Genomic DNA, 27381 nt, shown 5'->3' with positions numbered 1-27381 from the left:
TGTGGGAAGACAGATTTTTTCTGTAACCTTCTGGGCTGAGACTATTCTAACAGTACAGCTAAACACCCAGAGATGCTTCATGTTGAGGAGCTATGGGATTAGCATCCTGTTTTTAGCAAACCCTTGCATTGACTTCATAGAATGGTTGGGTAATTGGTAGGATTATGTGGCCCAACATTTACTCTACAGAACACTGTTTGCTATATATTTAGCAAAATTTTAGACTTCTCACTGAAATTTTGCATGCTGGTTCTCTGGTGTATGCTGAATTATTTCAGAAAGAGGCAAGGGTAGTAATTCTGCACTTGGAGACCATGGGAAAAGGAAATAATCTCTGTTTAAAAGAGAGAAGGTAAATTCACATTTCCAATAGTAGTTGTTTCCACTGTTTTGAAACTGAAACTTAATATTTCTCACAGCATTTTGTTCAAACTGCCTCTTTTGTGCAAAGTGGCATTCAAATTTTTAACTTGCACGTCACATTTCAACTGTAGAGATTTCTTACAATATTAAAACCTAAAAGCCTTCAAGAGTCAAAACACATGTTTCTCTGTAGGGGTGAACAGACATTTCCTTGGAATTACTTTAAGCTTAATGTGAATCTGGACATTTGAAATAAAAAACAGAGTTCACTCTGTAAATTATATTTGTGCTAAGACAAGGTAGTATAAAGCCCGTAAATCCAAGTATCTATGGGATGGAAAGCCAAGAGGTAAAAATTATGGATGCTTTGCACACATTGTGCTGTAACCTTTTTTTAAATATGTTGGACATGAGTAGGTAGAATGTATGATGTATCTCTTAAAAAAAATTGACTTTTCCTGTCTTTATTTAAGAATTTACTAAAGTTGAGGAGCTGCTGTTTTGATTGTGGCATATGGTGCTGGGAAGGCACAATATGGTTTTCTACACCAGATAGAGTTTCAAGGATTGAAACCTTTCCTTTGAGCGTGTGTAGCTACCATGTAGCTGCAGTCTGCTTGAAACAGCAAAGGAATGAATGAGCAAAGGCTCGCAACCTGGAAAAGTCAGTAACACAAAGAACTGTGGCATGCTGACAATTACACATCAGTTCCTCTGTGTATGCACACATAAGGGTAAGCTTTGAGTGTCTTAGCTTTAAGAGTAAATCTTGAGCCTTCTGTTCTGGAGTAGGAATTGCCCTGCAGTTCCAGTACAGTATATTGGCATCACCAAATGGTGATGGTGCACTTCAGAAACATGGTTCTCTAGCTGCTAGGTTGCAGTGGTGCTGAAAACAAATATTTCATGGTGAAGACAGTTTAGAAATATATGGTGTAATTCTTTACCAGGAGTAATATAAAGGATTACTTTAGCTAGGAGCAATAATACCCTATTAATGTGATGATAGAAGTTATTTAATGTTTCAGTTCATCTGAAATGTATTTTAAATGACCTCTCTCAGCAGTGTTCAACCAAAAAGGAGACTGTCTTGAATAAGATGACTGTAATTTTTATGTCTCATAAATGCAACTTAACTACAAGCTCACAAATAATCATGTTTTCATTTAGATTTCAAAAAACAAACAATAGCTATGAAGTTTCTTTATGAATACCTGTATTATGTTTATTTTCCCTTAGAATGTTCTATGTGCAGTAATGTATTTCTTGTGGAAATATTTTACAGACTCCTGGCTTGAGAGCACACTCTGGAAGATTGAAGTGGTTTGCACAAAAGTGTATATTAAACAAACAGGTATGACTTGTGTGATGTGTTCTATGGAACTGTCATTTTATTCCAGGAAAAATTGTTTTGAAGTATTTTCTCACTTGATTTTTATGTTTGTGAAAGGACATACGACAGGCTGGTGAGGTGAACTTAATGCTGGTGTGTACTTAAATACTATTTTAGCTGAATGCACAGAGCATGTATGGACACAGATATAGAAAAATAATTGTTTGGCTGAGGTATAACTGAGCTCTTCCTTCTTTTTGAAGATGGAAACTTTGGAACAGTTGGTAGAATCAACTCGAAATCTGTTTGAGTGCGATAGAGATGAGATGTACTACCACCTGCTCCAAATGTGTGGTAAGTAAGCTCAAGATCTTATCCATGTTTCTAATCTGGTTTCCTTTGTGGTTGGAGATGGGACATAACCCTGGAGAGAAGCTGTGTCTTGATACACAATTAGTCTGGCTAGCATTTCTGAGGCATCTTGTGGGGGAGGAGATGGCAGGGGTTTGGTTTTTTGCATCTGCAGACCTGAACGCTTAGTTAGTGTTGTGTGTGTGTGTTTGGCTTTCAGTGTGCTTAGAGAAGAAATCCTGTTCATCTATTATCTTCATAACTGGTAAAAATTGAGGGTCTCCTGTAATTGGATCTGGTTCTTCACGGTGCATATATTTTTAAAATTTACTTACTTTTCCCAAGCCACTACCTAACTTTTGCATCATTTATAGTCATGAAACAGTTTTGAAAACTGGAAATGTCATTTCTATGCTGCAGACTTAGTGGAGGATGTGTTTATGAGGTTTTCATTCCTCTTTTTATGTTTTTTAAGTCTATGTTGGTTTTGTTATTCAGTGTATTTTACTGTATTAAAAAGGATTACAATTTTTGAGATTTGTTTTAAAGTACTGAAAAAATACATTGTGTTCAGACTGGATATGGAGCACTGTTGGGTATGGAGCACTACACAGTAAATTGGGACATAAAGCATTGTAGGGATTTCTGTGTCCTTCAGTAAAGTATGTACATATATCTGTATATTATTGAGCTATTACAGGTGTTTGATATGTCTGGAAAACTTGTTTTTGAATTTTGAATAATTTTAGGCTGTTCTCTATGTATGTTTTTGGTTGAGTAGGACTATTGATGCAGGCCTCTTCCCTACTGCATTTAGCTACAGCAGGAGAAGACATGAGTACTTGCACAAAAAAATGCAGCCAGAGACCCCATGAGAATTTTGCTGCTTTTCATTTCCTGAAGCCTTGGAAAGCTTCAAAAAAAACCCAGTGTTACCTAAGTCTGGCTTTACACATACTGGTTCACCATCAAAAATCAAATAGGCCTGAAAATCAATCTTGTCTCAACAGGGAGAGAACCTTCCTATTTCTCCACTCATCCTGTTCACCTCTGGCAGTGACTAAGTCTGACAGTGTGCCTGCTAGGAAGAGAATCTAAGAAGATACAATTCATCAAATTCTGTCATGCAAAATCTTCAGTCTTCTTTCAGAAGACAGAACCAATTCCATCTATTCAAAGAAGTGGAAAAACATTTGTGGGTTTCTGTCACCATGAAAGACAAAAGCCATGCATAATCCTGCTTTCAACCATTTTAGATTACCTATCAAAGCTGCCCCATGCACAACTACAGCAGGACTGTCATTGTGTACCAAAACCATAACTTCAGATCTATTTTAAGCGTATAAAGAAAACCCTGCCATCTAGTCCGGGCAGTAATCAAAAAAGCTGAAAACAAGGATTTGATTATCACAGAATAATTTATACTGGGTGAAACCTCAGGAGTTTTCCTGAAGTTAAGATAGCTCCAAAGTCAGATCACATCAAAGCCTGTTTAGCTAAGGTTTGGGTGCCTTCAGCAGTGGAGATCAGAGAGCCTTTCTGAACAGCCTGATCCAGGATTTGATCATTCTCCAATACTCCATTGCTGTAGCTGTCAAATGTCACCTTCTGCCCTTTGCTGTGCACTTGTGAGGAGAGACCGACTCCTGAAGAGTCGGTGAAAAATTTACAGGATTTGCATGCATAGCAGGAGAGCAAAACCTGATTTGAATGAAGTGCCAAGGCAGTTTATTGAGAAGGATGTTCCTGCTTTAAAGAGCTCATTTTTACCAGGGTGTAAATCAATAGTGACTGAGAGTCATCAGTGCTTCACAGTTAGTGGCTGCAAAGCTAGAAAATGTAAAGGCAACAGGAAAGCACATGCTGTAGGTAGTTAGATGACAGCTAAGCATTTTCTTACATGAAGTCCAGATTTCTGTTTATTTGCAGTATGTACAGTGATGCATATATAAATTTAAATGAACAGTCTAGAACAATAGAACTGATGAGCTGGGATGATCACTTCTGCACTACTTTTGAGCTGATTTCTCATTTATCTGAAAATCCATACAATCATTGGGGGGTTTTTCTGGCATCCTCTAGGTATTAAAATAGTTTGAAACTTCAAACTGATGGTTGTATGAAGCAGAAGTACATGATTAATTGATTTACATTATTAATTGATGGATTATTTTCCAAAGACATAATTTTGAATTACCTTAGATATGCATGCATATTCTAAATGTGCTTTTATCTGAAGATTTTTATCTTGTTTCAGACAGCAATAAGGACTGGGGAAAGGCTGAAGCTATTTGGACTAAAATTCAAGAAGAAAATATTGTTCCTCGTGAGAAGACACTAATTTTACTTGCTGATATATTTGAGAAAAATGGTCAGGTTGTTCCATTTGAGATACCTAAGGTAAGTGGAGTTTAACTTTCCTAGTTAACAACACTTATGAATATATTTCTTCTTATTAAAAAAACTAACAGATATCATTGCAGTACTTGAAATGTTTGCTTCTTTTAAAGGATAGGCCTGAAGATAGCAGCAGTGCTTCTACTGGGGAAGAACTGAAAATACAGATGCTTTGCAAGAAAAATAAAGCAAAAGGTAAACTGAAATCCATTGTGGGTTTTTCCCCTGCCATGTTAATTTTAAGGTTTTAATTAACTGCAGAGCTCTTCTGTGCAAACTTCCCAGTCTCTGCTAAAAACAGAACTAATTTCTGCATGGACCTTTGCCTTTGTATATAGAAGAGCAGAGTGTATTTCAGTGCCATTCCTTTGATTTGGTCTGTGATTAATCATTGGAAATCCATTCCTGTCTATCTCATCCCAAAGCAGAGTGACAGTAGAAGAAATAGCTTTACTGGGCCTTACAAAATGGGGAGGAAATCACAGAATCTCTGAATACCTCAGCTTGGAAAGGTGGATCATGTGGTCCAGCCTTTTTGCTCAGGCAGTGTCACCCTTGAGCACATGGAACAGGATCCTCGAATATCTCCAGTGATGAGACTCCAACACCTCTCTGGGAATCTGTTCCAGTGTTCAGTCACCAGCACAAGTCATATTTAGGGGAAACCTCCTGTGCATCAGTTTCTGCCCATTGCCTCTTGTCCTATTGCTCTGCCCCACTGAGAAGAGCCTTGGTCCCAATCAGTTCATTTCTGTTATTTTCCAGGGTGCAGAGCACTTGAATGTTCTGGAAATACATATTTTCTTCGTTTATACTATAGTAAATAAATAGGCACCTTACTTGAAAGCTGTATAGAAAATAGAATTCAGTAGGTTTAAAAATTATATTTGCGGAATGAGGAAGATTTATAAATGCAAGACACCTAGTAATTTTCTTCTCTTAAGTGTAATCAGTATATATTATGGGTTGGACACAGATTTTTATGCTCTGAGTTTTAACAGAAGAATGTATCAGTCATTCAGACATTTAACTTACATTGTTAGTGAAATTACCATCTAGAGTTACTCAGTCTAAATATTCAGTTTATTTAGATAAGTAGTCCAAAGTTGAGTCTGGACATTCTGCACACTGGTGGTGCAGTACCATGTTATGTGTATGAAATTAAGAATCATGTATTGTGGCAGACATCATGTTTTCAGGAAATTCTTCATGCTGGTAACTGTTGGGTATCATAAAAAGATGAGAAATGAAGAAATGTTGTCATTGAAAATCAGATGAAATCAAGGGAATGTACTTCATGACATTTTCACTAGGAAAGTGTCCTGTGCCTTTGGTATCATAAATGATCAAGTGAAGAGCAGGAGGAAACTAAATAGCTGCCTTAGACTTGACAGGGAGACTAGTTTAAAACAGAAATATAAAATAATACTTCTGTGATGACTTCAGATATTGAACATAGCAATAAATCACTTCTGCATATTCTTTTATTTAAAGGTGCAATATTTGAGAGAAGGTGGTCAAGAGCTATTAGAAATGAAGGGGAAAAAATGTTCCAACTATGTTGGAAAACAATTTATCTTGGAAAGCTGTTCTCTTGGCCTTAGAAAAAACCTAAAAAAACTGAGTTGTTGCTTTTTTTATATAACAGTATCATGTAATTTTGGTGTGAATGTAATGGGGCAGCTTTCTGATGGGAAAAAGATTAACTCAATCTTGTTATGTAACTATTCAGTGAACTTTCCAAGTCTGACACGTTTTGATAATCTGTTCTCCAAAGTGCTTGATTTATGCAAAGTCATATTTTCATCTTTGTCTTGATTTCTCAGTGTGAGAACTTGACTCTAGGGGATCGTGTAACACATATCCCAAACAGTCACAATTACTGAAACAGATTTGACTGTCTTGAGAAGTGAGACTTTCTTGGCAAGTTGTCACTTTTCTAACAAATCTCTCTGCTTGAAATAGCTGGTATAGCACAATATGATTTTGAAACCAAGAAATTTCTCTTTTGAATGCTAATATATTTTAATAATTTTAGATGCCATCTGAAGAAGTAATAAGCTGATAATTCCTGATCAGGGATATGTCTTAATTCAAGATTGATCTAGGTATACTTCAAACATGCAAAATAAAGTTGAGAAAAAAATCTGAACAGGATTATCATAGGACTGACATACACAACAAAATTGATAGAAATATTTTTAATTCTTCGTTGAAGCAGTCATTACAGAAAAACCTGAAAATTAAATACATTTCCTTGTAGAAGGAGATCTTACATGTTATGGACTGTGACAATTGTTCGTAACATATGCCTGACATCTTGACCACTAGGGGCCAGGTCCATTTCTGTACCCAACTGATTAAAGTGATATTTAAACACAGGGTGAAATCTTAGTTCAGTCTGAAGACAGCAGAGCTTTTGTAGGAAAACATAAGGAAATTTTGTCATTAAAAAAAATAGAATTCAAACAGACATTTATGAGCAGAAAGGCCAAACCTATCATCAGTCAGCTACATTTTTGTAAATCATTAGTTGCATTTGTACCAGTCAGAGGGGCATTGTTTTTGTTGAATGTGGTTGCTGGTCTGCTACTACCTCAGCTTTCAGAGCAGTGGATCCAGTGATCAGCATCTGAGCAGGCAAGAGAGTTCATCAATCACATTGCTACAGGCCAAACTAACTTCAGACCTCTAAGTAAAAGTGGGGGAGGATTTCAGGACCTTTCTTATGTGGTCCTGTTGTTGTTCCATTGCTCTTTTGGTTGGCAGTGCAATCACTCTTGTAATGTCAGACTCTCTTGTGAAACTGAAATACACGGAAGTTAATTTAATCTTTACTGAGATGCTGTTACCCTTTATCTCTCTTCACACATATATATACATTTAACAATGTTTCAAGCATACGGAGTAGATTATGAATGGCTGTGGTAATTCTAATTATTAACTTGGTGTAGGAGTCTGTGTGATGTAAATAATAAATTTTATGCATAACCATTTCTTTGCCTGCAGTACAGGAGCTTTTTGTGTATGCTTGTTGGCTAAAGAAGTTAAGATGCACACTGAAAGGCATACCAACAGTTTTGATTAAAATTCCATAACACGCTGTACTAAGTGCAATTAGTATAATGCTTCTTATGACATTAAGATTCAAATGAGTTGTCTTCATCTTTACTTTCAAAGTAAAAGAAAAAAGCTTAATGCTTATCTGTGAAATTTGTGGTGATAGTCCAACTGTTTCTGATAAGTTTTAAGGGTTACTGTGGCTGTGATTTGAACTAGCAAAGGAATTACTTCAGGAGTCATTAAAATAAACATGCAGTCACTGTTAGGATGTAAAAGATCATTTATGGTTCTTAACACAGCTTTCTAGCATATGTTACAGCGTGGATGGCAGTTCTAGCTGCATGTTTATAGCTGCATAATCTTGTTTCAGAAAAATAAATGACTGAAAACTGTGCTTATCATTTTTTCCCCCTTTTTGGTAACATCTTTTCATACACTGACAGTTATTGTGAATGCATGAAATAAAACTGTTAATCAGTCAAACAAATGCAGTGTAGTTTACTTGCTAAATATCTGTATATTTGTAAATTGTATGTTTTGTATAAATCTTGTCGTAGCCAAATAATCTGATCTCCCCATATTGGAATCGCCTCCTATATTATTTGTTAAATGCTGTTGTGATCATGCACCAGACACTGTAACTGCATACCCCAGAATTAGGTGTTGCTTTAAAAATCCTGAGTCTTCCCCTTCTAACCAGCTGTGTTGATATTGAAGCAACAGCCACATATAAAGGAAGAGCAGTGGCAAACTTTTTCTCCTGTAGAAGTGTATCTTGATTTTTTATATACAGGCAGTTCTGAGCAAGCTGTGATTTGCAGCTCTGGGCTTAAAGATGTAAGCAAAAGATACATAAATTTAGGATAGACCTTTTTCAGTGAACAGGTGATTTCTTTCTGTGATCCATGTTCTTGCAGTATGACATTTCCTTTTGGCTTTCTTACTCTTTTTTAGAGGCCTACAGTATTTTCAAGAGAATGCAGAAGGACGAGTCTCATTCTCATTGCTGTGACATCCTTGTAAAAGCGCTGTTAACACAGGATTGTCTTGAAGAAGCCCTTGATGTGAAACGCATGTAAGGCTTTTCTTTGTTTGGGGCACTTTTATTGCCTTAGAGGGAGGGCTTAAAGAATTTCTGGATCATTTTCAGGTGAGTCCTTATCTTTTAATGGGAAAGCAGGTCATGACTAGTGATTAGGAGCTGTGGTAAGAAACACACCAGTGTTTCATAGGGCGATACGCCACATTTTTAAAAAGGTACTAGAGTGACAGTGTGTATTGCTAATAACTCATTTCAAATAGCAATCTGAACAAATCTACTTGGCATCAGAGTTGAAAGTCTACGCTTCTGGCAGTCTGCCTTTTCCTCTTTAGAGCAATATCCAAACAGACAAGATTCCTTCACTTAGCTGCCTGTGAGCCTTCCCCTGAATGCCTGTCCCTGCTGCTGTCTTACCCTGCCCACACTCCCTGGCAGCTGGCTGCCTGCCAAATGCAAAATGGTACGTTTGACTGTGATGCCAGTGGCTAAGAGATGACCATAAACCTTAGATCCAACTCTTACACTTGTGAAATAAATCCAACCTGCTGTCACAAGTTATTGGAAGGAAAGGAATCGAATTAACCTTTAGTGAGTTGTATGATACAGCCCTTGCTTTAATGATTGCCTGTAATGTGTGTTCTGGTCAGGTTATAGGCTTTGAAGTGTTCTGACTTGTCAGTGTAGAGTTCAGAAGAACAAGAATTTAGGTTTAAGGGTTTTAAGTCTTTCAATTTATTCAACTAAAACAAGACTGGTGATTGTCATCAAGTGTGCTCGCTGAATGAATACAGTGGATTTGAGAATGCCTGTAGGTGAATTACCTAATGTATAGAGTACTGTAAAAAGTTTTTAGAGCCAAATTAGTTTCTGATGTCCAGGAACAGTCTAGTGTAAGATGATATTGATTATTTTAATGTTTTCTTTAAAAGTGTTTAGATTGGAGAAATGTCTTTCATTGAAAAAGTGTTGGAGTTCTGCTTTCAGAAGAACAAATAGTCCTTTTGCAAATAACTCTCAGCAACTGGGCTTTATGATAAATAATGTTTGTGCCTGCAGGATATATGGCTTATATTAGAGAAAACTAAATCAGTTTATCAAATTGATCTCCCTGTAATGTAAGTAACTGATAAATCTTTGCCAATAGAAGATGGAGGAGAGATGTGTTAGGGAGTACAAAGAACGCTGATAAAATTTAGATAGTTTGTTTCAGAGAAAATACTCAAGTATATAAAAATGTATTAGAACGTTCTTCAGGGAAGAATCTTGAAACATTGTACTGAAGATTTGTACATGGATACACTGCTTTCCTGCTCTACAGCTCAAACAGTTGTAAAGAAGATGCACAAAGTAGTGCATAATTCCAGCAGTAATTTGCAAAATTACTGGAAAAGAAGAAAGAAGGTGGTGGTTTGTTCCTAGTATTTCAGGGATTCAGATTAGTCACTTTAGATAAGTGTTTAGATAAGTGTAGTACATAAATTCAAAATTCAGGGGAAAAAATAATTTGAAAGACTGAAAAGGTCAGAGATGTGTTAAGCCTCTGAAGTTTGAGATGTTTAGGAGTAAAGTAACAGGATTTTATAAGAGATTTTCTTCTTGGTTGCTGGTCAAAGCCAACTATGATCTAACCCTGCTGCTTTTCACAACTCTCCTACTCCATCTTGTAGCTTAGAAATGCCAAATAATGACAATCTGAGAAGCTTCTGACAGCTTACTGTTGCATCAAGACAGAAAATGCTTCATATTGATCGTGTTCATGGCATATCTGTGGGGCTTTTTTGCTAGTAACAAAATTATGCTTATATTAAGCATTTTTAAAAGCTTTTAAGTTCTAAGTAATTCACTGAAATAGAGAAAGTGATGGTGTGCGTGCCTGTGATTGAGGACTAACAAATCTGTACAGCACACATTACTGGATGCTTCAGAATTTTTCCAGCCTCATACTAAAAAGAGATTACTCCTACAAAGCCTAAATGTGTGTGGTCGTCTGAAACTTGTGCAGCTCCTAATATTTTCATAAAATATAGGAAAGCTACCTTAATTTAGATACAAATTACTCATTTTACTGTTTGAAGCCAAATTTGAAAGGTAAATAATACATAGATAGTCTTACTGTGCACATTAGCATAGGCAACAAAATAACTACTTTTTAAATAATTTTAAAACATCCAATAACTTCAAAATATCCCTCTGTTACCTGAACTGAAAAACTTCCATGAGAAAGTGATGTGGGAGAAGTAAATAGCACTCCTACACTGCCTTTGAAAGAAGCAAACACCAGGCATCCCAGAACATTACTGATCTGTTGGTCAACCCAAGTGTAGTTGCTTTCACATTCTAGAACTGTTTTGAGGAATATTTACTGCATTTAGTCCAAGAAGTTTTAAATAGAAATTTAGGAGTATTGGAATGATGGATTAGTTCTGTAATAGTAGCTAACATCTATTTAATCACACTAAAGATTGGAAGATTGGAGAAAGTAAATCCTTTGTTATATGTAATTTACAGTCTCATGCATGAATTGTTGACTTAAGGGCTTTGACAGATGGGACAAAAGGAAAAAAAAAAGGCGGAACTGAGCAGTGGGTGCTTAGGCAGGGATTAAGGGGATTGGTTGGGAGAGGAAGAAAATCCCGAGTCCAGTGACTGCATTTGTGAGCCTGGGAGGCTGAAAGTGACTGAGAGGATAGTCATATTGTGTGCAATGTGAAGGATTTTCTTGGGATTGAGGAGAACAATTTAGCAATGACCCTGCTTACCTCCCAATCCGCTCAGCCCCTAAGTTCAAGTAGGTAGGCTGCTCAGTTGTTTGCCACAAGATGATCAGTGAGGTTTATCTTGATTGCTGATATGGTAAATGGCAATGCCCCCCTTTGCTCTGTGGAGATTTTGTAATCTAGAAATGAACATTTGTAAAGTTATCCTTATATATTAAAAATGGGGCTTGGCTATATGTCATTTAGGAGCAGGAACATTTTGTAGTACAAGACCGATGTGATTGCTGGTTAGTCTCTCTTGACTAATTTCCAGAGTGTTAGCAAAGCTTTAGCAGGGTTACTGAAGTAAAGGCTGTCTTTGCTCTACTTACATGAAGTTTTGTATTACAGGAGACAAGGAATTGATAAGCGAAATACAATTTTAATGTGGCTAAGGCAGCAAATGTAGGATGTTCGCTTTAAAACCTGTATACATCTAGATGACAGAAATTTGAAAATTAATCAACCAAATGATATGGTGTTAGTTCATAATATGCTTTAGTTTATGTTTAAAATATACAGTGCTGAAAATAAATGTTTCATTTTTATTGCTGAAAGAATAGTTTTATATTTTATAATTATGGTGACTATTGAAAAAAGAAGAAAAAGTATCCAGCTTAGGATACAACAGAACAATGCAGGGCATGCAGTTATTTTAGTCATCTAATATGTCAGCATTCAAGAATCTGAACCGATTGTTTAAAAAAAATCTTGTACTTTGTTTCTTTTGTTGCTCACTTCCAACTTTGTCATCTGTCAGAATGCAAAAAAAAATTATCCTTCTATAACCATTGACAGGATAACACAAAAGCTGTCTCCAGGTCGATATTTTGCAGCAATATTTTTAACATACGAACAGTAGTTTTTATAATTTCACCTTGGTGCTCAACCATTTATTATCGTATCAGAAGCATGTCAGTAATTCCTTTCTAAATGTCTGCTTCTTTTAGTGCTGAGACCCACATCAAGGGCTTCACACTGAACAGTGCTGCCAGCAGCCTCCTCATCATATCGCAAGTTAGGCGGGATTATTTGAAAGGTATGTCACAATGCTTGACCTTTACGTCACATTAATGCCTCTGCAGATTTTTCTTGTAACGCCCTTCGAATACTTGGATAAAGGAGTCCATTTAGCAAATTACCTGCTTATCAAGAGCCTTTTGTGGTAGCTGAGAGACGTAAATTACTGTACATGCATTTATAATACAGCTTGAATATGAATGTACTTGTCATTTGACCACTTAGTCCAGTTTCCATTCCATTTAACACAAGATGGGTTTTCTTAAGATGAATCACAGCTCTTCAGACATGCAAAATTTGTGCTCCAGAACGAGAGAAAGTACAGGCTTTCAAGTGCGTTAAAATTCACAGCACAAGTCATTTTGCTTTGGAAATTAACATACTTTAGAGCATCTGAAACAATTCCCAGCAGTTGTTTCTTGCATATTGTGTTGGTTGTGTGAGATACCAGATGAGTTAAATTGACTGTTAAATGTGCATGATTGTGAACTAAATGATTATAATATTGATTTAAAAACTTAATCAAATACTTTTTAATAGTTCTCAATACCAACAGTAACAAAATACTCTGTTTGGTTTCCTTTTTAATGTAACGATGATAGTGAAGAAAATGGTGGCTGAAGAGTACGTAAGGGTACCCAACAAGATGGTGCATAAAGTTTACAGTTGTTTTATTTTAGTCCTCAGCATTGGCTGCTTTGCAGCCTAGAGATCAGCTCCAGAGAGTTATGTCCTACTTATGTAGTTGGGCTGTAGAAGTGTTGTGATGGAGGAAAACTCTGCATGCAGGTAGTTGTACGTGCAGGGCAATGTCTTTTATCTCCATGCAAGCCTAAGTACAGTGTTGATACATATTTTTGTCAGTACCTTTAAGCATTAAAGCAACTATGTACAAATTCAGAAAATCCACTTTTGATTCTATCATTATTACATTTTAGTTAATTCTGTCATACATAGCTGTGCTAGTAACTCATACCCATGTAATATCAGTTACATTAAAATACTCAAGATGAGCATTTGGACACGTCTTCTCACTTGTACTCTTTGTTTCCTGTGGGTGATAAACCTGTCTTCTTCCTCATTCAGTCTCCAGTTTCATGTCATTGGCAGGTGTCATCCACTGAAGTATTTGTGATGAATGCCATTGCTCCTTTTGCTCTTGGCAGATCTTTTTTTGCTGCTTTCAAGGCCTTCACCTGACTTTCCTGTCTGATTTTATTATCATAAATCTTCTCTGCTTTCTTCTCTAATATGCCATAAATTTTACCAGTTCTTCCTGAATATTGCCCATGAAAAGTCTTCCCTTCTTCAGAACATCAGTGATGTTTCTGTATCCTGCTAGTCTCTTGCACTGGGGTTCTTTTAGCTAGCATACTAAATCGTATTACATCAACTCTCGTCCTTGTTGTACTCTAAAAATCTCACTTTTTGCACAATGCAAAGTTTCTCAATCTTGTGGAATTACATTACTTTGCAAAATTATATTTTCTTATATCTTATGCATTGAACAAGCTTTATCTAACAATTTTATTGAATAGTTGCATTTAATCCTTGTTTCTATTTTAATTTGAGATATACTACTTGTCTTTGTCTAAGTGAAGCCTTGAAAATGCAAGTTACTGAGTATTTCAGCCATACAGGTCATTTTCTAAGGCTCACAGATTACCCAAAACATTTTTGGCATGGTGTTTTTGTAGTCTTTTGTTGGTGAGGTCCATTTGACCTACATCCTGTGGTGGCTTTCATTTCTGTAAAACCTGCTTGCTTTTACCACTTACATACATCATTTAGTTCATCAGCATTCTTTGCTGTGTAATGTGGTGCAGTTAAAAGGTTTTCTGGAGGTACTAAAGTGTACTCCTAAGAGCTCTGATATCTTCTAGCAAGAACTTGGTAAAAACCAAGTTACAGTCAGAACTTGAGTTTCGTGGTAGGAAATTCGCAGAGTTTATAGAAGTTTATTTTGAAAGATGCATGGTTGGTTTCCACAAGCATATAGTTACCTGCAGAATTACCCACTATGCTACTAGTACCTTACTTCTTGCAGTAGTTCTGCACATACGCAGCTTTCAAATCTTTCTCTGTCCTTGTTCTTGAGAAGGCAGGTTGCACTTTGTGCTAGAGGGAGGCCTGCACCTAGTTAGGAGAGAATTTGAACTTGGCATGTGTTCTGAGATTACTTGTTAAATGTTGTGAATCTTCCTCCCCCCCACGTATTGCTCCTTATTTTCCCTAAAAAGAAGAATATGGGGCAGAAAAAAAAACTTCCTGTGAAGGAAGCCTAAGCATAAAGGATGTTTTTTGCTTCCTCTCATGTAAAGGGTAGTACTTGATTTCTGCAGTACCTGCATATTGAATTGGAATGGCAATGCTGTGGAGTTCATGTGGGTGTATATTATGCTAGGAGTGTTATCCCTTGGTATTATAATTATCATCTGTGATTAATCCTGCCTGTGCTGGTAAGGAATAAGAGATTTTTACCAGAGGGGCATGTCTTTCTGTATGTGTTTGCTCATGGATAATATAAACTGACAAGAATTCTGCTAGGAGAAACAGGGGTGACTTCATCAGCTGTGGGTTTGGGGAATTTGTGGCAGATGGACAGGAGATTGACCTTGTGTGTTTTTAACATGTAATTGCTATAATCTTAGGAGTTTCTGAGGTAAGTGTTGAGTTCTTGGTTTTGGTTCTTGCAAGGAAACTTGTATCCCATAATTCTATTTAAAAATTAAATTTGGGGAAACAAAGCTTTCATGCACACTTAAAAAGAGAAATCTCAGTGTTGTAATTCATCAGTTTCTGTAATGGACTACATTTTTAGGCTATATTTATTCTTAAATATACGACATTTTTTGTTTTTAGTAAAGGAAATTGATTGCGGTTTAGGGAAGAAAAGAGTCAGGACTTCAAAATCATAAGAGAGGATGTTTATGACACACCTGCTTTCCTTGAGCTGGTTAAAAACAAATTATTTCAATGTTGAAAGTAGCTTAATACTTCTTATTATGAGATATTACAGCCTTTCAACCTAAATTATTGTTGAAAGTTTTTGTTTGTGTATATGTATTCAAGTTAGAATTCACTCTAGTGATTGCAGGGCTTAAAGAATTTTTTTTCTGTACTTATTTTTAATGGGTAGGATTAATGATACCAGCAGCATGGTGCTTTCTGAACTAAAGTCTGATTTCTATTTCCCTTATTTCTTTACCATTGTTAGATGCCTTGGCTGTTTTAAAAGGAATGCTTGACGGTGGTGTGTTGCCTGCTAGAGCAGCAGCTACTGCTCTCATTCAGGCCCTGGCAGAAAAAGGAGATGTAAAGAGCCTGCAAGTACTTGAAAACATCCTGGGAGATGTCACCAAATCCATTCGTTTACCTGACTCACTAATCTCTAATGCAATTGCATTGGCTCATACAAAAAGGTAAGTATTTCTAGGACTGTGTATTTAATTCTTTTCTGCAATGTGCTGGGAAATCTCTTGCATTATCCATTTCATTCTGTTCCATTTTTACAGTGTCCCAGATGTTGAAATTCTAGTTGAGTATAGTGTGCAGTTCTGTTCTGGTATTGTCTCCCATACAAATTTGGGGTTGGAAATTTAATGAAATAGAGATATAATAATTGTGAAGCATTAAGGTCTTTTTTGGTGCTGTAATTTGATACCTTTGTTCCAATGTGCATGTAAAGTGTTTCCTCGGTGTTAGATCACAAGCTCTATGAAGTCTGAAGGTAAAATGGAATTACTTATTCAAACTTGGCACCCAGAGATTATATATTTATATACTAAATATATTTTGTTGTTGTTGTTGTTTGTTGGAAAGAAAAATCTACTACCTGTTCCAGCAGTTGAAATGGCAGTATATTCTTGAACTCTTATTGTCTTTGCCTTCAAAATGTGAAAGCAAGATGTGTATCTGTGGAGTGAGATCTTTCCAGTAAGAACTAAAAAAGCTTGGCTGATGCTTTAGGCCACAGTTTAGTTATCATAGTTATCCCCACACTTCCTAGTATCCTGTGATTCAGCTGTTTGTTTAGTATTGTGCTCTGTGTGCATTTCAGGTTTAGTTGATACATTAGTACTGTGCTGGTTTATCCTTTGTGTGTAAAACTGCACGAGGAAGCACCTGGAGGAGAGAGAGCAAGGTCAGCTTCTCCACTACACTTTGCAGGGACCAGTCTTCAGGAATCCTCCATATTCTGTTGTTTCATTTCAAACTAGTTTTGTTGGGTGGACCTCCTGTGCCTGACTTGGCAGGAAAGCTGTAGAGCTCTGTAGTACATCACAGATTCCTGGTTGCCTCAGGCATGCCAGGCCACAGGGAGCAGATCCCAGTGGTCCTTGGCACATAGTTCTAGTGCATGGACTTCAATGTAAATGAAATGCTTCAGATGGGAGACACACTTCATTATTTGTGTTATAATATGCCTATTTTCCTCTATTTCCGTGTCATAAAAGTGTGGCAAAATCAGGCTGTGCTCTTAAGATGGAGTTTGGTGACAAGGATAAATAAATAAATTTGCATGCAGGTAGAGCACCAACTTTTCCCATACCAAAACTAACTTCATGTACGAAAAGACTGAGCAGTGTAAATAATATGCACCCTATATATTCTTAAATACCTTGTAATCTCTATCTTTATAACTCTGAAAAACAGATTCTTACTGATATTTCCAATACAATGTTCATTTTTTGGTAGTTCTGTGTTTCTGATTCAGTTTTCAAAGCATTTTTTATAGCTTTTACATGTGCTGCATTGCTGCTTCACCTAAAAGCATTCGTTGTGCTCAGTTTTCTCTTTCAATTTAATTAGGTTTTACAGTGGACTGGTAAGAGATGTTGTCATTTGAACTTTTTAGAAAGCTGGAAGTAGAGTTTACACTTTGGTGAATACTTCTTGCATTATTTTATGAGCATTTGCTGTATTTAAGCCTTAAGATTAAAAGCAAATTGATGTAATGACCAAATGACATTTAGTATTGTCTTTTGCATCCAAAAGGGCAGGCATGGAAAAATCAGGTAAATAATTAATTACATTGCATAAAAATACTTAAGTTACATGCATTAATTATTCAGATACCCTCTGTTAATGTTTAGATTTTACCTTCTAGATTTGCAGGACGCATTTTCCTAAAGCAGAGTGCTGAACTCTTCTTTCTTAATGAGGCATAAAGTGTGTCCAAAATACCTAAACTTTGCACAGGTCAAAGGCTATTTGAAATGACTTATTAATTGATTTATTCATTCAGTCATAAATTGTTTCACGTTTACAATATCTGAGTGGATAATTTTTTTTGGTCAATGTTTTTTCATCAGCTATTCCTGGTAAATACAAACTTGATGTAGAAAACAAAAACTTCATTTTAATTGCTTCTTTAGGTTTAGAAATCTTGATTTCAGAAACTGAGCCAGTTCAATCTCTCTTCCTAGCAATGACCTTGATGCTGCTGTGAAATACCTTGAGCCTCTGCTTATCTCTGGTGCACAGAATCCTGATCAAGCTGTCAGAAGTATTTCCTATTTGTTAAGAAAGGTGTCTGAGGAAGGATTAGAACCAGCTTTGGAAAAATGTAAGTTAATTGCAATGATATTTAAATATTCTGACTCAACAGAGGTGTTATGAAAGAGCTATTGCACATAAAACTTGCTCAGTCAGCATAAATCATGCCTGTTAAGTTTACAATAGCAGCTTTTCAATGCAACCTTTTCCTCATGTTCTCATCATTTTGCAGTTGGTGCGATGGCAGAACGAGTGGCCAGTCAGTGTGGAATGTACAGACCTGTCACAGATCTTTTCCTTCAGTATATCACTGCAGGCAGAGTGGATGATGCCAGATCGTTGATACAGGTAATGACATAACAAGAGGAACAGAAATGCTTAGAGCTCTCCAAAGGTTAACTGAGAAATTGTCACAAAGTGATGTTGTGCAGCTGCTGGGATGCATTTGAATTACAGTGTGAGTAGCTGTGCACCCTTTACACTAAACCATGGGCTCATGCTCTAGTGCTGAGGGTAGCAGTGCATGCCAGAGTCAGGGGTGGTTTTTGTCTTCCAGTAACATGAAGGGAATAAAGGAAGTATTTGTATATTGCACATATTTTTTTCTCCAAGTTCTCTGTTAGATGTCAGTTGCTTCTTGCAAACTATTTCCTTGCAACTTCTCACCTAATTTCCTAAGTGCTGTAAACACGATATCTTACAGCTGTACAGTTTGCAAAACAAGCAGGCAATAATTGCTTGTCATGGACTTTACTTCACTTGGCTGTAATATTGTATATATTGTATTCAGGGTTGATTAAGAGCTGAATTTGCTTTCTAGTTGTCACAGATGCATTAAACCCCAAATGCTGGTCTCTGGGTCACAGTCTCAGCTAAGTTAGGAGTTGAGACAGCTGCATTTGTGCCAAGCTAAAGACAAGCCAAGCAAGAGGTGGGATGAGCTGTGGGTGCTGGGAGCAGGCTCTGTCAGGAGGCTCATCCAAGCAGGTGACAGTCCAGCAGTCAGACTAATGTGTGCATAGGCTCCTGCCTCAAATCAGGGCCTCTTATCATCTCCTGATAGTGCATGCTACTCATTTACCAGTGCCCAAGTGTTTTAAACTCTTAAAGAAAAAGCTCTGCTTTATCCATGACATATTTTATGATATTCCAAGACACTACCAACAAAGCTGTTCTGTTACTTCTGCTGCAGTGTGAGGGTGTATTCCTTGTAATTCCCTTACTTTGTGCAGGGCTTTGCCTAACTGGTGATCTGAATATTAAATGAAAAGGAGACTACAATTTTGCCATAAAACCCTCTTGCTATATAGCTTGAAACATCAAAATGCAAAAAATTCTCGAGTTATTCCACTCTTTCTGATTTATTGATTGCTCTTTGATTGCTCTTTCCTTGAAATGGAATGAGTAAATGAAAATTGGGTACTTTTTTTCTTTTGTGAAGATAAGGTTTTTTTCATTTTTAAGTAAAATGATACTATTCCTAAAATTTTCCAAAACATGGAATAATATACATGTATATATTCCTGAAACTTGCTACAAGAGCATCTAACTGTTGGAATTAAATTAATGGCTCTATAGCATACTTGAAATAACCTTGTATACATTGTATCTTAATGGACAATTTAAAAATACCTTGTTATAAGTGGATATTTACAGGTAAGCTTGAGTTATAACTTCTGTGTCTAGGAGAAAAATAGGGGATTTTATGACTCAGGAAAAACTTTGAGCTGGGTTAAACATTTGTGACTGCTATGTGGATCAAGTGTTTCACTAATTGGAATCCACCAACTGGAGGATAGGAATAGTCACTCTGCATTGTTATATTTTGGAAATTAAACAACAATCTAAATAAACTACTTTGCTTGTAATCTAAAATATTAGTATATACATGAAGACTCCATGGTTTCAGAAATGCATCTAAGAGTCTATTTAAAAGTTTATGGAGCAGCTGCAGTGTCTGTTACTGTCTGGAGGGAGAATGCTTTTACTGATGAGAGTCGGAAGGGATTTGATATTTCAGCATGAAAGGGAGCTGTGGATAATATTTCTCATACTAGACTCTTTCCTGTCAGAGCAGTTACTGGCAGTAGGTGAGAATGGCTAGAACTGGTAACAAAATATTGCAAGTTTCTCTCAGCAGTGTTTTTCCCCTATTTAGCACCATAAAGGCACTTCTTGTCTGTTTGCCTAAAGGAGGGAACCTTCACACCTTTTCACCTGGACTTTAAAGAGCTTGTAAACATATTACTTCAACAGAATATTCATAATGGCATAACTCAAATTTTCTTGTTTGCAAATGTCTACAATACTAGTTGAATACAGGAAAATCATAGTATGTGTTTTCATATGCACAATATTCTCTTTTTCCTGTGCATTTTGGTGCTGATATCACACAGCTGGTAAAAAAACCACACTCTGCATTTTTAAGCATTCTAACACTGACACCTTTGAGGAACACACACTTAATATTGTCTTGTATATTTTATTTTGTCCTTGTTTTTAAAGTAAGATCAATTTTTGATTTTTATCTGGTCTGTCTCAAACTTTTTTAAGTTCAACTTCTCTTTCTCAAACCCTGTCTATTGCAGCTAAAGCCTTTTATAAAATAGAGAGATTGAAATCAGTCCTTTGTATGCATAAGTGTAGGTAATTATACTTTAAAGAGAACTTGCTTTGTACATTTTAATTTTTATAAAGAAACGAGCAGTTATCTCCCTGACACCTTATTAAATGTATAATTAACCTTATGATCCCTAGCTCACTTGTGAATGCTTGGCAGTATAATTGGAGAGGAATAGTGTTTCTCTTTTTCATTCTTTTGCAGTCCTAAACCTCGTTTTTGTGGTATATTTGAAGTATTAGTTTAATTCTTTCCCCTATTGTTTTAAACAAACTTTATCCCTACCATTTAAAAAATGTTTACCAATGAAGTGCATTAAATGAACTTGGTTTGTGGTTGGTTTTTTTTGTTTTCTTGTCAACCTAATATTCAATTATTTACCTTATAAATTGGTAATATGTTAGTATATTGTTTTAAGCATCTGTAATTGGAAACTTTCACCTTGGTAATTTTGTTTAACAGTAACCTACTTATGTCTGCTACATTAATCATTTCTTTGTCTTCAGAGGTGGGGTGGAATAGTTCAGGAGAAGAGAACCTTAGGGCGTTTTTTGGCTAGATCAGCATCTCAACCTGGACAGGTACAATATTTTTTTCATGTATACAATTTCATATGTTGCAAAATACTAGTTCATCAACCTTTGTTAAAGGGTTTTGAACTTCACAGTTGACAGCTTTACTGGGTTTCTTGAGGAGGGGGGAGGTTAATTTGCAGAGCTGGTTATATTTAAAGAACAGTTTACATCATGGAGCATGATGGAAAGGAGAGTGTACTTAATACTTTTCTATTGTTTCGGTTATTTCCTGCATTTTCTATGTTACACTGTACATCCTGCAAACATTGTGCTTAGAATGTTTTACTGCATTATCCATTTCAGTTTCACAATCTGAAGGTCCTTATTTTATTGGCTACCTTGTACAAATACAAATGCAAGTTAAAACCTCAGCCTCTCTCTGATCAAATGCCTCTGTGTTTACATTAAAAGACACATTTCATATTACTTGGTATGGTGGTTTGGACATGTATCTAGTTGGAGCATCTGTTTAGATTCCTGGCTTTGTCCTCATTCCCTGTAATTTGAAATGCTGTTTATATGCTTGCTCTACTCCTGTCCTTCCCTCCTCCTATTGCCCCCTTAAAGTAAACAGAATAACCCCAAAACAAATAAAATACAAATCCAAAGGCCAACAAAGAAACTCCAACCCACACAAAAAAAAACTTAGAACGCACTAAAAAAATCAAACCCCCACCCCTCAAACCCAACATTGAACAACAACCAAAAAACCCTGAAATACACACCCAAGCAAAACCATATGGATTTCTCTTTCATAGAGGAGCAGCATCAGGAACATCTAGCACACAAACTAGCGTAATTTTTTTTTCAAATTAGTCAAATGCACATTTATGTTTTGTGGGAATTGCATTAAATACTAGTAGATTTAAAGGTCTTCTCTTGAAGTGATGATGATAAATATAATGTGATAAACACTATTGTTTGGTGTCTATAAGAAGGAACTAAAAATGTCTAAGTTTCCCAGCTCATCAAGCTGAAATTTTACTAACACATCAAAGTCGGTAGTGTATGATAAAGATGTTCTTCATTTCAATAAACTGCTTTTAATTTAAAACCTAAGAATTTTTTAAACTGCAATCAGAGGCTGAGGGAAGGAGGTTCCAAATTTAAGCACTTCAGTTAGTGATCTGACTCCTTTTAAGCATTGATCATTGCTGCCATTGACCTCTGGGTCATTGAAGGATGCTGAGTGTTTTGCAGTTTTCCTAAATTGGTTGTAATCTTGCCATATTCTTATTGATGCATTAATTGTCTACTTGAAGAAAAAAAAAGACACTAATGTTTAGGATTCTTGAGTATAGATTTTAGATCTGTATTGCATTAATTGCATTTTATGCCTAATTTTCATATCTGCAAAATTTTGGGAAGGAAATTATTGTACATACTTTGAGTCACACAGTCTATTCTTTGTTACCAGTACAGTTTATTTCACTTTAAAACTGTGCAATCACTGTTCTGAATTTGGTGACTTCATTTTGTTCTTTAAGATTTCAAATTCATGGGTTTTTTTGTATGTGCATTGAATCTCACAGGCCAAGAGGATTGAGGCACTTGTGGAACTGATTCCTGAGCATCTTGATCCAGCAGTGGTGTACCGGTACCTCTTGAGATGTTATGGTAAGCAGTGCTCCTTGGAACAGTGTTTTAGTGAGAGCTCTGGAGACATTCAGAAAGGTCATGCAAGCCCTTACTTTACAGTTCAAGTCATAAAGAGGTGCAGGGGTTATCTGAGGTTTTTCTTGTTTCAGTCTGTTGGGTCTGTATGCTGTCCTGGCTGTTAGGATGAAAGAGCAACCAGCTGACACAAGCCATGAATCCTTTACTTAGAACCTTAAGTAGAGGCTTCATGGAATAAGAAAGAATCCATCCTAACCCATGAGGAAAAATGCTGTAGAAATGAATGACTTTTAAAATGAATTTAGCTTTTTTCTCCCCAAAACATGTAGTAATATTGGTTCCTTTTATGTGTGCGTGTGTATGTTTCACAATCATAAGTGATGTGTTCAGTCAGTAATGTGAAACGATCTTATTGTTATTAGTGTAAATTATTTATACATCTTATAATGTAGCCAAAGTTAGTATTCCAGATGTCTGCATTTGAATTTACATAAATAGTTGAAATACTTATCAGTTCTCTTTGTAGCTGAAGTCAGAAGAGACCACCTCTAAAAAAGTCAAGTTTTTTGTTTATGCATGTTTATTTGCAAGGCTCACTCTTGAAAAACTAGGACAAACAGCTCCTTTGGCAACACTGGCATCTCTGTGCTGTAGAGTCCTTTGCCTTTTGTACTCTAATACTGTCCTCCAGTTTTATAACAGTGAGTAAATCCTTTTCACATGTGTTACAAGCAAAAAAGAACAAGGACAGAAGCCTTTGTGTACCAGTCTATCACAGAGGAGATAAATAGGAATAATTAGGTAAAACACTTCAAACACTTCAAAGATATGGTGTTAAAGGAATACAAACATACTTATTTGTATCAAGTTGTAGAAATGCTGATGTGTTATCCAACTTAGAAAATTTGCTTGCTTAGTAATATTGCTAAGAGCAATCACTACCAAAATTGTTTAGCCCTGTAACAGATAGGTTCAGGTTCACAGCAGGGTATGTTTTTTAACATGTTTTCATGAAACAAAAAATTGCCCTTTTGTCACCAGCACTGTACTTGCTGCTTTATGCTGTCATTAGTCCTCTGCTGCTTTAACTTCAGTAAAAATTCTGTAAGTAAGCTAAACTTTTCACTGTCCTTCCTAACTGCATGATGGTAGAGCAGTTTCATAAAGAGATTGCAGAGAATCAGCCACTTGCTCTGCTACACCCACAACAGTGGTTAGAGTGTATTGAACAGTGAAGCTACACTCTGTATGAACAGATGCTTGCTGTACTCTCTTCAGGCAGAGATGTACCTGGTTCCTAGCAGGTTCTAGAGGAGACACTCAGTACCAGCATGAAGAGTTTTAAAAGCTGTTCCTAGGTCATTCTGTGCAAGCATCTTGCCTGTATGAGACATTGATCATTTGACCATTAAAGGAATCATCAGCAAAATATTTAGCCCAACTGAAAATGAGAAGGCTTAGATTGTGCTCTAACTATGAGGGGTAGAAATAAGATCTTTTAAATAAAAGTTGCTGGGTTTTTTTAATTTTAAAGTTAGTAGTAAACTTTCAAACATGCTTTCTTTTTTTGCACCAAATCCAACCCTGTATTCACATTAATTTCTTCACTCAAAAATTTTCTCCTTTCAAGCCATTGTTATTTTTAATTAGAAAAGGCTATGAAACATGGCAGAGGATTGTTATTACCACAATTGGTAACTGTTTCTAATTAACAAAAAAATGGGCAAATAAAATTATAATTGTTTGTGTTTAGCAAAGATATAGTAGAACATAGATCACAGCTGAAAGAAGCTTGATCATCTGTCAGGCATCCATGATGGAACAAATAAAAGGACCTTTACTCCTGTCCTTGTCCTGAGATGAGAGCCACTGCCAGGGCTAGCTTTCCTTCAGTCTGGTGAGATGCACAATCCTTTGCTGCATACCTTTTAGAAAAAAGAAATATGTAAAATCACGATTGTGTGGTCCATTAAATGCAATCTAAGTATTAGCTCTTTTTGTTGGTGTTTCCCATACAATAAATCTATTTTAAAGTTGTAGAAAGTTAACAATTTCTATGCTTTCATTAAGCTGTCATTTCATGCAGTTTTTGCAGTAGCCTCCCACATTAAAAAAGGAGCTCAGCCACTTGCCAGATGTGAGTGGGAAGCTCTTTCTCATGAGAAAGGGACACAGGCTATCCATTTCTGCACAAAGCTTTTTTTTTTTCCTTTATGAACCATTGCTTTTATAGCTCCTGTGGTTGCGAAGATGATGTTTCCAAATGTGAACAAGTAAAACCTGAGACAGCTCCCATACTGCAGGTGTTTGTGTTCTCCCTCCCAGGCAACAGAATGAGTTTAACTGGACATGATGACTTCCTTGGTGTTTACAAGGTGCTGGGAGCTGTTGTACTGCTTCTAGGACCCTGGGGACAGCAGTGAAACTGTCAGGGGTCGCTTCAGTTTCATCCCAATGCTTCTCAAGCAAATGTCTGAGCAGCAGTCGATGGTTAAGCATGAGTGAAAACAGGTGGAAAGAGAAACAAGTAACCATTGAGATTTTTTGGGTTCTATTTTTTTCCTCAGAATTGGATGGGGATGTTGCTTCTGTAAAGGCTACGTATGAGAAAGCAAAAGCGAAGAATGTAGAGCTGCACGAGATCGCTTTGAAATCTTTAGCAACTTTTCTGAAGAAAGTAGGAGAGCCTGTCCCTTTCACTGAACCCCCTGTGAGTATTTCCTAATTAAGAAATAGAGCTTCAGACTTGTGTATGTTCAATATTAATAAAACAAATTGCATGAATAATTACATAGGGACTAGGTCTCTGCAGAGATTCCTCAAAGGAGGTAATGTGTGAAGTCCTGGGTGTTGTGGGAGCTGTGGTAATCTTGCATTGGATTTGACTTGAGGAAATAAAATCCCTTGGGGCTTATGATATTTAAACTGCCTCCTTATCAGGCACTCATCTACAGGTGTACCTTTATCAAATCTCCTTGGGGCATTTTTCTAAGCAATTGGACTTGAAAAGGCGTGCAGAAATTGTGCTTCAGTAACAATTAATGGCTTCTAGTTTTCATTAATTAGTGTTTTGTGTCTAGTATAAGTTGCTGAGCTAGTAAGATGGAATTTTAGAACTGTAGGAATTATTTTTCTGTTGCAGCTTTGCTTCTAGCTGCCCTGCCAAGATACCTATGCACTGTGCAAAAACATATTACTTGAGGGTGACAAACAGCATGATATTAAATCTGTGAAGATTGCAAATAGTTCTGCATCATTCCTTTGACTAATAGTTTACCACTACCATTTTTGCTAGGCAGATTTTGAAGACATTCTCTTTTCCATTCCCTAAGCAAACCTTTTATTGCAATTTTCTCATCACTTTTTATATTCTAAAAAAATGTTCTGTAATTTGGTGAAAACTGGCTATATACTGTTTCTCTATATTGCTTCATGATAAATGTGATTTTTAATTTGGAAAGAGTTGGAGAAAATTTTGGCGCAAAATATTTAGTTTACTCTTTCAATGATTATGGTGGGTTTTTTCTGCAGCTTTACATAGTTTATAGTCTGAATTTTTGTTTGGACTATAAATTTAAAACATAGAATGTGTTTCTTATATGTAGCTAGTGAAAATAAGAGTGTTTTTTCCAAGTCAGTGGAATGATTCATTCCATGTTCAATTTTTCTCTAATGCAGCTTGATCTTTAAAAACGTTTCAATTTTTTTGACACAATTGCAGATTGAAGTTAAAAAGTATTTTCATTTTAAAATGAAATTGATTATATTATTGCATTTAGTAATAGAAGCTTCATTATGCATTTTTGGCAAGGTTTTCCTTTTCCTTTTATTCACTCTCTCTGGTATTTCTCCTAATTATACAGACTTCAATACAGATCTAGTTTTGCATGACAGAGAATAATAGATTTTGTCAGGACGTGAGACTTTGTTCAGAATTAGTAACTTCTCAGCTGAAACAAGGTTGAACTTGTTTATTCCACTCTGTTTATAGGAGCCTCTCAAGGTCTATGTGGAAAAATGGAGGAATAGAAGATCGGCAGCATCATGAACAGACGGTTTTATGATTTAGTTGTTTATGAAATTGTTTAAATACTACACTCAATAAAAACTTTAAAAAGCATGTTATGTGTAATTTTTAATTTAAATCTGTGATTAACATCACTTTCCGTAACTGCAGTTGGTAGAAACGTTTATTAATGGAAATGCTGTTAAAATTGCTAATGAAATATCAAGGTGCAGCCCTGTCAGATATTTCCATTTTGATGTATGATCTGCTGTAAACTCAACTGGTTTTTTGCCTCTGTTGATTTGTCAGATATATGTATATCAAGAAAATTGCTAGAGGGGTACAGAACTTTAACTGAAGGAGACTGTCTTGTCCTTGTTCTTTGCCTGGTCACTGTACTTTGGGGTGAAAATATGAGGGTGAAGAACATCATCTTCAGGATTCAGCTGTATCTACACAGAAAATAAACAATTTTTTTAAGTTTTCTCTTAATTGTACTTTCTTAATTGTACTTTCTTGTGTTAAGTGTCTTGGTAGGATATTGGATATTATATGTAAAGACAAAATACTTTCACCTTTTATACTAGCCTTGTGTGTTGTAGTCATATAGCATTTCATTCTCATAACTCTTAGTCCAGTTAATTTTATGGATACAAGAACTCCATATCCATGAAAACATCAAAGCAGTACCTATTCTTTGCAGGGGTAGCAATTTCTACTTGCTGGGAGACTGGTGGGC

General features: G+C 36.2%; 1 protein-coding gene across 1 annotated transcript in view; it reads left to right on the top strand.

Annotated features, from left to right (window-relative positions):
* The window catches only part of LRPPRC (leucine rich pentatricopeptide repeat containing), a 78848-nt gene extending 51709 nt beyond the window's left edge, over positions 1-27139 (top strand). The window contains exons 26-38 of the mRNA XM_054280472.1: positions 1649-1717; positions 1960-2050; positions 4305-4447; positions 4558-4639; positions 8462-8582; positions 12256-12344; positions 15543-15747; positions 17755-17894; positions 18057-18172; positions 20951-21025; positions 22552-22636; positions 25204-25346; positions 26628-27139. Coding sequence (XP_054136447.1) covers positions 1649-1717; positions 1960-2050; positions 4305-4447; positions 4558-4639; positions 8462-8582; positions 12256-12344; positions 15543-15747; positions 17755-17894; positions 18057-18172; positions 20951-21025; positions 22552-22636; positions 25204-25346; positions 26628-26684 — 1416 coding nt within the window. The 3' untranslated portion in view covers positions 26685-27139. The remainder of the gene's footprint in view (positions 1-1648; positions 1718-1959; positions 2051-4304; positions 4448-4557; positions 4640-8461; positions 8583-12255; positions 12345-15542; positions 15748-17754; positions 17895-18056; positions 18173-20950; positions 21026-22551; positions 22637-25203; positions 25347-26627) is intronic.
* Positions 27140-27381: the final 242 nt, after the last annotated feature.

The sequence above is a fragment of the Melozone crissalis genome, unplaced genomic scaffold (assembly GCF_028551555.1).
Source record: "Melozone crissalis strain CALT ecotype California unplaced genomic scaffold, PUWL_Pcris_2 ptg000027l_1, whole genome shotgun sequence".
NCBI classification, from domain to species: domain Eukaryota; kingdom Metazoa; phylum Chordata; class Aves; order Passeriformes; family Passerellidae; genus Melozone; species Melozone crissalis.
Note: the sequence above shows the minus strand (reverse complement) of the source record. Positions and strands in the feature narration are given on the sequence as shown.